Source organism: Mus caroli, chromosome 10 (assembly GCF_900094665.2).
Source record: "Mus caroli chromosome 10, CAROLI_EIJ_v1.1, whole genome shotgun sequence".
NCBI lineage: Eukaryota > Metazoa > Chordata > Mammalia > Rodentia > Muridae > Mus > Mus caroli.
The window spans coordinates 87,810,122-87,823,922 of record NC_034579.1 but is presented as its reverse complement, the minus strand read 5'-3'; the positions used below and the strand labels follow the sequence as shown (position 1 = coordinate 87,823,922).

The window sequence follows — 13,801 nt, the reverse complement described above, 5'->3', positions numbered from 1 at the left end:
GTAGAGGATAGTGATCTTGCATGGCTGTAAGCATGTGTCACGAAGCCCAGCCCTTATGACCTGTTTTCATTACTCATAAGTCACTGGAAGTTTCAGTTTGAGGTAATCTGATATCAAACACCCCAGTAACAACAGACACAAAAGTGGAAACTTTGATTTTTACTCTGGATTTGTTAGCTGTCTTAAGAGAGCAACTCCACATTTTTGTCAGTTGGAGTCCGCATTTTTAATGAGATAACTGTCATAGGCAATGAACCTTAAAGGACACATGAAATCTTTCCATTACGGTATAAAGCAGTTAGTGTTCGGAAACATGTGCTAAACTATACAAATATTTGAAATACATTTAAAACGTGATCAGCGTAACACGTTCCAGTATCATTAACTAGAGGCACACGGCTATTTTTGTGTTTCCAGCGCATTCTTGTATGAGCTCTGTGTGCTGGACAGTAGAGAGTATGCTTGTGGGTAAGCAGTTCTAGGAAAGACAGAAAACGTCTAGAAGTTGACCTAAATGTTAAAAGTAAACTTATAGAAACTATCTGAGCAAGCTATATTGCCAAAATGTCATTTCTTTTTGGTTGGTTGGTTGGTTTTTGGCTTTTTTCCAGAAGGGTTTCCTCTGTGTAGCCCTGCATGTCCTAGAACACACTATGTTGACTGTTGGGATTAAAGCTGTGTGCCACACTGCCCAACCAAAATGTCATTCCAACAAATGTGTGTGTGTGTGCGTGTATGTGAATATGTGATGATGACCACACATATGAGCACACACACTTAGTTATGTGAGCACGTGCACACACACACACACACACACACATTCTCTCTCACTCACATGCTGACACTTACCTAGCTGAGAGGATGAAGGAACGCTCCACACTTTCAATCTTTAGCTCATTCTGATATGCCTCCTGCGTAGGTTTTCTGACCTGGAAGAAGGTACAAATACCTGACAAACTTATGCTGCAAATCTGACCTATGCACAGTAGCTGGAGCTGCCCAGACCCCTGGATACTGATGCACACTGCCAGTCTCCTCACTTAGCTTTATCTACTACCACCTCTGCCATGGACTCTACGTTCTAGACAAACTCGAATGCCCACGGGCAGCTGCTTCCCCATCTCCAAGCCTGAGGTCGGGATATCCACTCTGCAGGATCCCTTTTCCCAGTGTCCCAGCATGTCGGTCTCTAATTCATACCTGAAGGCTCACTGATTCTCTCTCAACTGCTGGGTTTTGCTTTCTGTTTTATTTTGGAAAGGGTCTCACTAAGGAGCACCTGCCATTTCTCAGGTTTCTATCAAAAGCAGCACGCCAGTCCCTTCACCACACCTATTAAACAATGCATGGTCTTCTCAACTACGGGGGCTCACACCAGTGACCTCGGCATTCAAGATGAGTCAAAAGATCGTCTTGATTACCAAGTTAACTTGTGCTACAGAGTAGACTCTATCTCAGAACACCATAAAAGGCTTGGTTCGGTTGCTCACATCTATGATTCCAGCATTTGGGAGGTCTCGGCAGGAGGATAAGGAGTTCAACGCCAGCCCTGGCCACATAGGTCAGACAGGGTAATAAAATCAAAGCACAGTCCTAAGCAAGCCTTTAGAAAACACTCCTGTGGTGGACTCAAAGTCAGACTCCACAGACTCACAAGGAGTGGCATTATTGGAGGTGTGGCCTTGTTGGGAGAAGTGTGTCACTAGCTAGGGTTGTGCTTTGCAGTTCCAGAAGCTCAAGCCAGGCCCAGCATCACTCTCTTCCTGCAAATCCAGCCGTAGAACTCTCTACTCTCCAGCACTGGGTCTGCCTGCATGCTGCCAAGCTTCCTGCCATGATGACAACAGACTAAACCTCTGAACTTGTAAAAGTTACAGTGGTCCCGGTGTCTCTCAACAGCAATAGAAAGCTTAACTAAGACAATCCCCTCCCTACAGAAACACATATATTTATATTTGAGATGTTAGTCCTACTGTGCTGCCGTAGGTCGTCTTGAGCTTTTCAACTCAAATTATCTTCCTATCTCAGTCTTCTGTGTACTGGGGATTAAAGGCATATACCATTAACCTGTCTGGCTATCTATCTACCTACCTACCTTTTTTGGGGTTCCATTTAGGCAGTCTCAAGTAGCTGAGGCTAGCCTAGAACTTGCTATATAGTTGAGAAAGCCCCTGTGCCCCTGATCCCCTTGCCTCCTCCTCCTAGTGGGTGAGATTGAAAGTGCATGCTGTCACAGTAGTCTTGAACTCCTAGAAATGTTCACTGCCTTTACAGTGATTGCTATGACTGTGCATTTATTATGTCTCCATTACTGCAAAGTCTTGGGGCACAGGGAGGTTTGGGATGAAGCAGAGACAAACTGAATCACCCTTTAATTCATCCACATATTTTAAAAAATTAAATTGGTTATTATTTTTGCTTATAGTAGTTCTCAATAACTCTTCCTTGGATGAATTCACACAAGAGTAAACCCCTCACGGGAATGAGCAGACGACGCGTCATCAGGAGCAAACAGAAACAGAAAGGTGAGGGGCACAGGAGAGACGACTACCCCGGGGATTCGCTTCTACGGATGTTTGGGTAAATGGAAACCGTAGAGACGCACACGGACCTTCATTCCAGCCAGCGAGAGCATGTTGTTCAGTTTGTACATCCCAGACTGCATGGGTGTGGTGTAGAGAAGAGCATCATTAAACTGAAAGGAGAAACACAGCTTAAGACCACGTACACAGCCGACTTCAGCAACGAAGATACTCGAAACACACCATCGAGGTAGGTCACCCATCAAGAACTTCGTATGTGTTTGCCTGCCTCCCCTGGTTATATCCTGAATCTTAACACCTAGTCATTCGGTGACTCACAGGCCACCAAGGTGCCCCAGGGTTAGTTACTGTGTGGTGGGTGCCTTGTCAGCTGAGCCTGCTTATGTTGGAATCTGCTTCGTTGGTAACGACCGAATGACCTTCCTAGTCCTCTGTTTCACTTCCATGTACTATTAGAGATTTAATGTTTTGTGGATTTAAAGCACACTGAAGAGTTACAATCAGCCTGAATAAACACCTGACTAAAACAATCCTTCCAAATGTAAAATGAAATAAGTACTAAGAGGAAAAGAAAATTCTGATCAAGTATCATAACATAGCTCATCAATTGCTATGCTTGACACAAGCAAATGGCTACCACTCAGCTGCTATGCGAGTGTACTCAGCTCATGGGTTACATGCATGCCTTCCACTATGCAATGGCCTGGACTCGTCAAACCACACAGAGCCTCTTACCAGGAAAAACATCCGGGGCTGCATGACTTTGCGAGACAGCTTCATCAGGGTGCCTTCTTTAAGAAAAACCTAGTTCAACCAAGCAAGCACCAGGTTAGTTCTACCATCACCACACAATGACAATAAACACAGAATTTCTGCTCAACCTTCTCCTTGAACTATTTTTTGGGAGGCAGGGAGACACTTTGTGACTTTTACGGTCATGATCTCTTTTTAAGCCCTAATACCAATTTAGAAATAAGACTTAAAAAAGGGGTGGGGGACCTAGAGAGAGGCCTCAGTGGATAAAAGTACTGGTTGTTATTGCAGAGGATAGCTCTCAACTGCTGGTAACTCTACTTCCTGGAGATCTGACGCGCTCTTCTGGCCTCTGAGGGTACTGCAGGCACGTGGTGTCCATTATACACACATAAGCAAAACACTTATATGCATAAAATAGAAATTGACAAGTATTTTTAAGAGGACAAGAGGGGGATGGTTTGCTCAGCTGACAAGATATGCATACCTAGCATGTGTGAACTTCTGGGTTCGACTCTCAGCATTCCAATAAAACAGGCATGGGGTGGAGTGCCCTTCTGTAGTTTTAGCACTTGGGAAGTTCAAGGCTAGCCTTGATTATATAAGACTGTCTCAAAAAAGATGAAAGGGGACCAGTGGGATGGCTCAGTGGGTAAAGGTAACTGCTGCAAAGCCTGATGACCTGAGTTCAATTCCTGAGCCCTACATGGTCGGAGAGAGCCCTCCCAACCACTGTCCTTTCTCACTCTAACACACACACACACACACACTAATTTTTTTCTTAAAAAGATGAAAAGGAAAAGAAACCAAAAATTATACAGAAATTTTAAAAAGAACTCAGGTATAACAATCAGTCTCGTATGTCCTGCATCGGCCCCAGAAGTTACTCTATAACAGACACCATTGCCTGTGTACTTGATCTGCAGCACACCCAATGACCTGCCAATCACAGCGTGCAGCTTCCTGAGCTCATTTCTTAGACCACTTCTGTGCTCTCTGAGGAGAATCAAAACAGCAATCTTTTTCCCTTCTAGGCCTCAAGACTGTCACTGACATTGCTTAGAAGCTGTGTGAGTTCAGTTGGTATTGCACAATCAAATGAGCCCATTAAATGACTCTACGGGAGCTCTGTGGGGTCCTCTGCATCTCTCCTGATTGAATTGGACTGCTTGTCACTGTGACTTACATCATTCTGTTTTGAATGGATAAAGCAATGCATATTAGGTCACTGAAGAGTAACATAACTTACTTTCAGAAGTAGAATAAAAATAGCTACAGACAGTGCTCAAGCAGTGTATGAAACTGCAGGGGGCATTCTGAGACGCTTACCCGCCCGGGTTGCACAATTTCATGGTGTCCACTTAAGCTGTACTGAATCTGCATGAGCTTCTGAAAGTTGTCCTACAGGAGAGAAGGCAGAGCACATGAAGGCTAGCCCTCCAGTTTCCACGGTGTGGTGAAGGCTAGCCCTCCAGCTTCCACAGTGTGGTGAAGGCTAGCCCTCCAGCTTCCACAGTGTGGTGAAGGCTAGCCCTCCAGCTTCCACAGTGTGGTGAAGGCTAGCCCTCCAGCTTCCACNGTGTGGTGAAGGCTAGCCCTCCAGCTTCCACNGTGTGGTGAAGGCTAGCCCTCCAGCTTCCACGGTGTGCCAGGCCTTGGTTTCCAGATACTTACCCCTTGCTTCATGGTGTCATTGGCATGGTTAGCTACCTCTATGACAACAGCCAGGGCATCTAAAATATGCAATAAGAGAAAGGGCATCTGGTTGTTACGAAGGAAGCAGATTCTAACATTAACCAGTCCAGCTGACAAAAGTCCTACTACACAGTAAGTAAACTGGGGAGGAACTTGGTTGCCTGCGAGTAGCCAGAACTACAGACATGAAGATTGAGTAGCCAGACATTAAGATTCAGTGAGGGTAGAACCAGGGGAAACAGGCAAAAACAAAACAAACAGACAAAATTCACAACCTTATCACTGCCATTGAAGGAAGCAAGGGTGTGTTTATATAGCAATCCCCACCATAGGCCAGAGCTTATGTGCCTGACACTATCTCCACTGCCATCCTCACGGTTACCCTGGATATGCCCATTTCTCTGGCTTGCTGGAATTTGTAGTGAGCAGGGTTGAGAACCTTAGGACTGAGAGGATGAATGATAAAAGGAGCTGCTATTGGTCACCTGATGTTAAACCTCTGGCTCCATGCCATCTCCATAGAGACGCTGACAACTCTACCCCTTCTAGCAGTGAAGACATACTTGTTTCACTTCCCTTCACCCCAGTCCAGTCCAGCCCACGGCTGCCCTCCACACCATCTACTCCCTGCTCTGACCACACAGTGCGTCTATCTCACTCGGGTGCCGGTAGATGGTTTCCATGGATCAAGATCCTCCATCTCAGACTCTTTACCTACTTCATCTACAGCATCATTGACAATTTCCTTAAAGACAGAAATCTTGAGACAAGGGTCAGAGGCTCGGGGCTCAGTTTATCAAGATCACTGTAATAAGGATTAGAGGGGGGTGTCCTGGTGAATAAACCAAGCCTAGTGCATGCTTAGCCAATGCTGTACTGGTGACCCATGACCTCAGGTCTTCTGGCTTTCTCTTCCTAAGACAGACTTGGGCCAGCAACACCCACTCTGCCTCTGTCCACTCAAGTTCATCTTCAGTCCTGCTTTTTCCTAAGCCAAAATTCTTTGCCTCTACCACTGTCATATTTCCTCTTTCTAAATGACTCAGTTCAGCTCAGGGTACCCGGACTCTCATGCTATCTCCTCTATTATTTATTTTGATGGAGATGTTAATTTCTTCATCATCTAGACTACAGAGGACATAAAATATCATTGCAGGCTACCTCAAACTTTTCTTTTAAATAAAATGCTAGCGTAACTCTGGGCCATGGGTGTTGTTCAGTGGTAAAGCCTTTGCTTAGCCTGTGTCCTGAACTGAATTTACATTATCATAAACAATAATTACATCAAAGAAACTAAGCCGGGAATAGAGGCACAGGCCTTGGCACTTAAGAGGATCATGAGTTCAAGGCCACTGTGCCTCAAAACAAAATAGCAAGACCTGGTGGCGAATACACATTAGTAGGGCGCTTTGGTGGGAGGGTTAGGAGTTCAAGGTCACCCTTGGCTACACGGGCAACTTTTAAGTCAACCTATACTATAATTATAAACTTTGTTTTAAAAGACCAAGCCAAGTCAACAAAAGATAAAACAATGAAACACAAATGGAAGGGACGAGACATGAAGTCACTCTGAGGCAACGATTCGGAATCTCTGAAACTGGCTTTGAAACAAGCGCATTTTGTTTCTAAATTTTATTTTATGAGTGTTCTGCCTGCATGTGTATGTGCACTGTGTGAATGCCTGGGGCCTGAAGAGGCTGGACAAGGACATCAGATGCCCTGGACATAAGTTATGGATTCCTCCAAGTCAGCACATGGGTGCTGGGAACTGAACTCGGGTCCTCTGCAAGAACAAGTGCTCTAAACTGCTGAGCTGCTCCTCCGGCCCCCAGGCTCACTCAGGTTCGAAATCTAAAGATCCACAGAATACATAAGAATATGCTCAAAATTCAAACATTGATGGGGTGGGCGCGGACTTGTTTAATGAATGTCTGAAGACATAGAGGCAAGCCTAGAAGAGCGTATGAAGAGAAACGGAAAGCCCAATCAGCATTAGTCTGAGCTGGAGAGGCAGGGAGAAGGCACAGAAAATACACTTCCTTGTGCTGTGTAGGCTATTTTCCTTACTAAAAAGGCCAGCTATGGAGGCATGTGGGTGTGATTCTCAAACCTGAGAAGATGTTGGGCTGAGGCCAGCTTGTAGGACATTGTAAAATCTTGTCGCCAAGAAGTGCACGTGTGTGGGGAGGGGTTGAGGTGTAAAAGGGGCAAAGGTAGTAAGTCTCCAGCAATAAATGTTCTCCCAGCAAGAGGCTACTGTAGATTTTTATCCTTTTATGGGTTGCTTTGCCTATAGTCAGGGGTCAAGCTGTAACCCCGGGCTAGCCTCGGACTCTTGGTAAACCTCCTGTCCTAGCTTCCCAAGTACTAGGATTACGTTTGTTTGTCACCGTGCCTGGCTTAAACTTCATCCTTGACCTCTAGTTTAGTCACTTCATGGGAGTGTTTTCAAGTGTGAAATGACCTCACCGATCATCTGGTTCTGAAAGACAGAGAAACGGACATCTCCAGATTGAATCCACCACAGCTGAGTGACAAGGAAGAGACTTCCAGATCAGGCCAGGCCCGCCCACTGCCCCGGAGGGCCAGCCCCTGGGTCTTCCGTGACTGCTATCACCTGCCTGGGGCAGCACTCTGCCAGGCTTCCGGGTAATAGTTTCAGCTGCCCGAGGGAACTTTTTAAAAGGAGCTTCCTATACGGCTTCTGTTCTCAGTATATTTTCCCTTTACAGGTCTAAGTAAATATAATACAAACACTGAGGCTGCAGAGGGGAGTTACCTTGGGTGTCTCTGTGATCTACAGAGTCTTCTAGAAGGTTCTTTAAGTAATCTAGAAAAGAAACAAACCGAGTGTTTAGAACAATGCAGTGTACACAACCCATCTCTTTAATTGCATACTTCAGTTTTACATTTAGCCCAACTCTGGAAGAACAAAGCCCTGAGATTAGGCATGTAGAAAGACTATAAAAGAGTGGCTCGCAACCTTCATAAAGCCATGACCCTTTAATACATCACACTGTGGTGACCCCAAACTATACATTATTTTCATTGCTATTTTGTAACTATAATTTTGCTGCTGATTTGAGTCTTAATGCAAATCTCTGTGTTATCCAGTAGTCTTAGATGACCCCTGTGAAAGGTCATTTAACCCCAAAGAGGGTGAGACCCACAGGCTGAGAACCACGGCGTAAGTGTTAGGCTAAGAACTGAGCAGGGCCTGGAACACACAGCTCTTCCCTCACCCTGAACAGAAGCAGACGGGAGGAAGGTCTAATGCTTGAGGCCAGCACACCCTGAGCTACAGAGACAACTTGCCACACAAAACAAACAAAAGCCATGCAAAGAAGAGAGTATGGCATCGCAGAACTAACCCATCTCACCTAAGGCACACCAAAAATGCAATCCAGGTTGCCTAACGTTTCCTTCGTATGTTTAGTCCACTATACAGGAACCACCTTAATCTCAATACCTACTATGAAGTCTCAAGGCATTAATGCACCACAGGCCCAAGAGACAGATTTATCAATTTAATAATCTACGGATACTCTATAACCAAAGTAACTCCCCATGTGTTCTAAACCAGTACTTTCCAAAGGCAGCTACCTCTGCCCTCGGGGGACATCTGAGAGTGTCAGGAGACATTTTCCACTGTCTCAGCTAAGGGGAAAGGGTGCTACAGGTAATCTGGTGGTTGGAAGTTAGGGATCTAGATGAACAATCTTGATACAGCCTCACAGCAGATAACCCAAATGTCAATATGGCTTTGGTCGTGAAACCCTAGGCTTGATGAACATGGTACGCAAGCAACATAAACGACACAGTGTGCTATAATATGGGGAAAAGCTCTAGTTAATGAATCACTGGAAATCGAGGAAACTTCCCTTGTTATCCATCCAGTTTCTTTCTTCCTATCTCACCATCCCCCACTGCATGGTCTGTTGTGTACTTTTCTGGCCGTGTGCGTGTGTGTGTATGTGTGTGTTGTGTGTGTGTGTGTAAAGCAGGGCCTTGGGCATGCTCTATCACTGAACTACAACCTGTTCTTCAACTGAACAGTTTCCCAGGCTCTTCTCAGATGCCCTGTCTCCTTTGAACAGGACATGACATATCAGTTACTCACTTCATGCTGCTCTCGTTTTGGAGATTCATATCCCATCACCCACTACCACACAGCAAGTCCTCTAAATAAAGGCCGACTCCAATGAACCCTAACACCAGTAGAGGTGTAGAAAATGGGAAGAAAACAGCCAGCATATTTAAAAACTGCGTGTGTAAAACCTAGTCTCTGTTTAACAGTATCAGGAACAGATATATTTTCTGCCAGTAGATTCACACGTCATGCTCACAGGCAGATATGGAAGCTTGGATGTTAGCACCGGTTTTCCAAATGTATTGACAACAGATGCACCCCAACTGCTGAAGCTCCCCGTCTCTGCGAAAATGACCTAAGAGCCCGTGGAGTCTGGATGTGCATATTATAACTATCCATGGTGGAAATCCTTCCTTAGTGTTACATGTGACCACAGTAAGCTCTCTTGAGGCATGGCAAACCTTCAGTCTTGCCAGGGGAAGTCACTAGAAATTTAGATCTGAAGGCATCCAAAACGTACAGGGAGGAAGGCATGCTGCCGATGATATATAAAAGAAATCACGAAGATTATTGAAATATTCTGCTTACATACTATGCTTGACCTTCTCTCAGATTTAAAAAAAAAAAATGCTTGTTAAGCCAGGTGCAGTGGCTCATGCCTGCCACTCTAGCTCTTAGGAGCCTGAAGCAAAAGGGCTGTCTGGGGTCTAAGGCTACCCTCGATTACATGGTTGCGTTTCAGGCTAGCCTAAGCAACAGAAGGAGAGGCTCTGTCTCAGTAAGACAAGACAAGTTATTTTCACGTTGACTCTACTCACAATACATTCCATACATAAGCCATGTTTGATGAATCAGTGCTTAGCAAGCCTATGACTAAAAATGTCAAGACCCTATACAGTGCTTCATGCCTGTAACTCCAGCACTTGGGAGGCGGGTGAATTCAAGGCTAACCTCCAGAACAGTGAGACATTGTCTCAAAAGCAAACAAAACAAATGTTAGGGTGGCCAGGAATCCTGGCCTTTAAAAACAACAACAACAACAACCACCAGTTAGTTGTATCTGTGTGAGGCACATGCATGCCACGATGAACATATGCAGGTCAGAAGACAAATTATAAGGGTCAATCTCTCTTTCTAGTATGAAGTGTTGGAGCTGAACTCAGGTCATAAGGACTGGCCGTAAGTACCTTTCCCTCTGAGGCATCCTGCCATCCCGTTTCCTTTTTAATAGATATTCCTAACGTCCAAGTGACTTCCCTTAAGCTTGTAGTTAGCTGAAGACTCTTGATAGGAAAGCTGATTTACCTAAATGTCAGGCTCATGGCAAGTTCCTCTTCAGTTCTTGCTCATCTACACAGAAATATATTCCTACAGAAGGAATTGCTCATTTACCCTAGGAAAGCTTCCTGGAAGGCGTGAATTAGGAGAACCTGAACTCAGCTTCATTCGCCAGAGCTTGGTAAGCATTTAGGTTGCATTCATCTGGTTGGTTGGTTGGTTTGGACTAGTGTTCAAACTAGGCTGCTGGCCTAACAGCGTGAAGTTTTACTAACAGTTGAGTACAGTTGCTACATAGAACATATACTAAAGATGCTGCTACCACAAGCTCTTTTTTTTTTTTTTTTTTTTTTTTTTTTTTTTTGGTTTTTCGAGACAGGGTTTCTCTGTATAGCCCTGGCTGTCCTGGAACTCACGACCAGGATGGCTTGTACCATCATGAGTTTCCTGCCCTGGCCTAAACTAATTAAGAATAAAGAGTTGGTTTTTTTTTAAAAAAAGAACAAAGTAAAAAAGAAACTATCTCAAACCCCCATGAGACTATTGCTGCTCTTTTAAATCAAAACTAGGAAAGAAGAAAACCAGGAATGGTGGTGCCTGCCTGTGACCTCAGCACTTGGGCGGTGAAGATCAGAAGTTGGAGACCTCATATTTAAAGCAGGGAGGGAGGGAGGGAGGGAGGGAAGGAGAGGGTGGGTTAGTCAGAGAGGGGTGTTTGGGGAGACAGAAATGAGAATTACTGGTATATAGACATCACGAAATGCACCCTTAGGCCACCAGGTGGCGCCATTGACTAATTAACTCTTGAGCACCCTGTCCCTTATCAGGAGTGTGAAACCAATTGAAGAACACCACAGGCAACCCTGAGGGATAGGAGAGCTACCTTTCTACTCACACAAGGCCCAAGGATTTGGGGGTGGGGGTGGGGTGGGGGTCCTAAAACACTCCATCTTCTTGAAGGTCTACATTTTCTACACCAGAGCTTCTAGTAAGCCTCACCCACTCTTAATTATCATCTACCAACTAAAAATAGAAAGGACTCAGAGGTTAACCTTCAGTAAGTGTCAGTCATTGGCAGTACTCTAGAACTTACTGCCTCCAAAGGGCCAGAGTCCCGGACTGTGCTGAAAGTAGGTTGGTGGCGGAGCACAGGAAATGATCTCTGGAGGAGGGTTGTTCCAGAGTCAAATGTTTCAAACTGGAGGACAAGGCTCCATGTGTTAGTTCAGATTTCTTCTTTCCTCTATAATCTGCGATGAGTTTTGTAACACATGAAAGAACTGCGGGATCACGAGAGAGGACATCTATTCATGCAATGAGCCTGGCTTTACAAAGTCTCCAAGTTAGAAACCAGCAACTTGAAATTACCCTAGCCCTCCAAAGATCATGTCGTCTGAAATACGAAACAGAGGTCCACACGTCAGCAGTTTGGGAGAGACTCCTGCCGTTCTTTCTAAGGAATCAGAGGTTGAGATGTTTACTGGCTTTGGAAAGCCATTTGGCAACTGTTCTGCTACAGGAGCGGGACAATCAAATGACTCCTGACAGCAGCATTCTGCTCATGGCTAGACAAGTGCCCTGCTCAGCCATCATCAGAGAAGCTCTCTCCTGCAGGGGATGGAAGCTAATAAAGAAAGCCACTAGTGGATGATATGCAGAGGGAGGAGAGGGAGAGGGAGGGGAAGGGGAAGGGGAAAGGGGAGGTGGGGAGACCTTAGAATACTCAATCCTCAAGTGGGAGGTCTCCATCATATCCCTCCCTTTAGGGCTCAGGGAACTCTGTAAGAGCCAGTGCAGATGGAAGACACCAAGAAAGAAGACCTCTAGACCTAACAGGACTGATGCACATAGGACCTCAGAGGCTGTGGCAGCACACACAGGGCCCTTGCACAGGGCTGACACAGATAGGGTCCTGGTGCTGAGGTGTGCGTGTGTGTGTGTGTGGGGGGGGGGTTTACAAGCTCCTACCCCTAGCCCAGAAGCCCGGGTTATTATCTCCAACTGATAACGGCTCACAAAGGAAGACACACAAACTTCACTTAAGGGGCTGCCCCATGCCAAAAACAAAATAAACTCAATGGTATTTTTGGAGACATTTTTCTTTCTCTGGGCATTTTCTTTTTTTAACCTGATAGGTCTTTTGCTTACATACTACAGTTTCTGACTTTGAGTTTTACGGTGTGTGTGTTTCATGCTTTCTCTTTCTTTTCTTTTTTTTTTTTTCTGTTTGTTTTGTTTTACTCTAGTTTGTGTTTTGAAGAGAGAAAAGAAGGCATGAAGTTGGGTGGATGGGGAAGATCTGGGCTGAGATCAAGGAGGGGAAACACTGATCAGAATATATTGCATACATTTTTTTTTCTTTTAAAGAAATTCTTACTTCCCCGCTCTAGTAATGTCCAGCCAAGGAACAACCTTGTAACTTTTTTTTTTCAGTTCACTTTTATTTCTCTTTTTTGACCCATTCATATTTATGGTGTCGGAGCGCAGACCCAGGCTTCAGATGTGCTAAGCAAGCATTTAACTACTGAGTCCCTATAGCACTTCTGGATATGAACAAGACTGGGGGTGGCTAGTACTGTAGTATATGACAGTAATCCAGCTACTCAGGAGACTGAGACAGGAGGATTACAAAATTGAGGGACAATAACAAGACCCTGTCTGGGGCAGGGACTAACCAAATTAGACTGAAAAACAAACAATACACTATATAAAATAGTGTGAAACCTACTTTAATAAAACGCATTATAAGAAATTTGGTGAGTTGAATAATGAAGAAAATTTAAACCTTGACCATCTCTCTAAAATAACGTATACAATATTTTTTTGAAATAGGTTTTTATGCAGCCCAACTTGACCTTGAACTCCTGATCAATAAAGCTTCCACAAATATAGGTATGTGCTACCCAGATGGATAGTCTCTCTCTCTCCCTCCCTTTCTTTCTTTCTAAAAAAGACAGTGTCTTGCTATGGAGCACAGGCTGGCCCTGAGCTTTCAATCCTCCTGCCTCAGCTTCCTGAGTGCTGGGATTATAGCTATCACTTTCGGCATGAGCACAGTTTTGGATTGTTTCCTTCTGGCTTTATAAATGCCTGGTGTGTCTTGGCAATCTATTTCACTGCCTGGCAGTAGTCTTAAATCTATTGTTCAGGCACAGTAGATGCTATGAGCAGCATCTTTTTTTTTTTTTTGGTGTTGAATCTGAATGTAATTTTCTGGTCGAGCTTAGACTAATTATATTACAACGAATATCATAAATTGTAAAACATAGCAGATAGGGTACATAGAAGTTTTCCAGGTGCAACAGGAGTGGCTACAAAAAGAATTTGCAGGAACCAGATAAATGTTTATGCTAGACATTAGTATCCCTCCAGATGCAAGAGGAGTGACTTCAAAAGGACTATGTTTACATTAGAGATTAGCACCTGCTTCTGATCAGCCCTG

The 13,801-nt window shown here is 44.6% G+C and overlaps 1 protein-coding gene across 1 annotated transcript in view; it reads right to left on the bottom strand.

Moving 5' to 3' along the window:
• The window catches only part of Fgd6 (FYVE, RhoGEF and PH domain containing 6), a 107,143-nt gene that overhangs the window by 13,599 nt on the left and 79,743 nt on the right, over positions 1–13,801 (bottom strand). Inside the window, exons 9-14 of the mRNA XM_021174937.1 lie at positions 7,771–7,821; positions 4,971–5,029; positions 4,626–4,697; positions 3,279–3,347; positions 2,612–2,695; positions 850–929 (exon numbers count right to left, since the gene is read on the bottom strand). Of these exons, the coding sequence (XP_021030596.1) occupies positions 850–929; positions 2,612–2,695; positions 3,279–3,347; positions 4,626–4,697; positions 4,971–5,029; positions 7,771–7,821 (415 nt within the window). The remainder of the gene's footprint in view (positions 1–849; positions 930–2,611; positions 2,696–3,278; positions 3,348–4,625; positions 4,698–4,970; positions 5,030–7,770; positions 7,822–13,801) is intronic.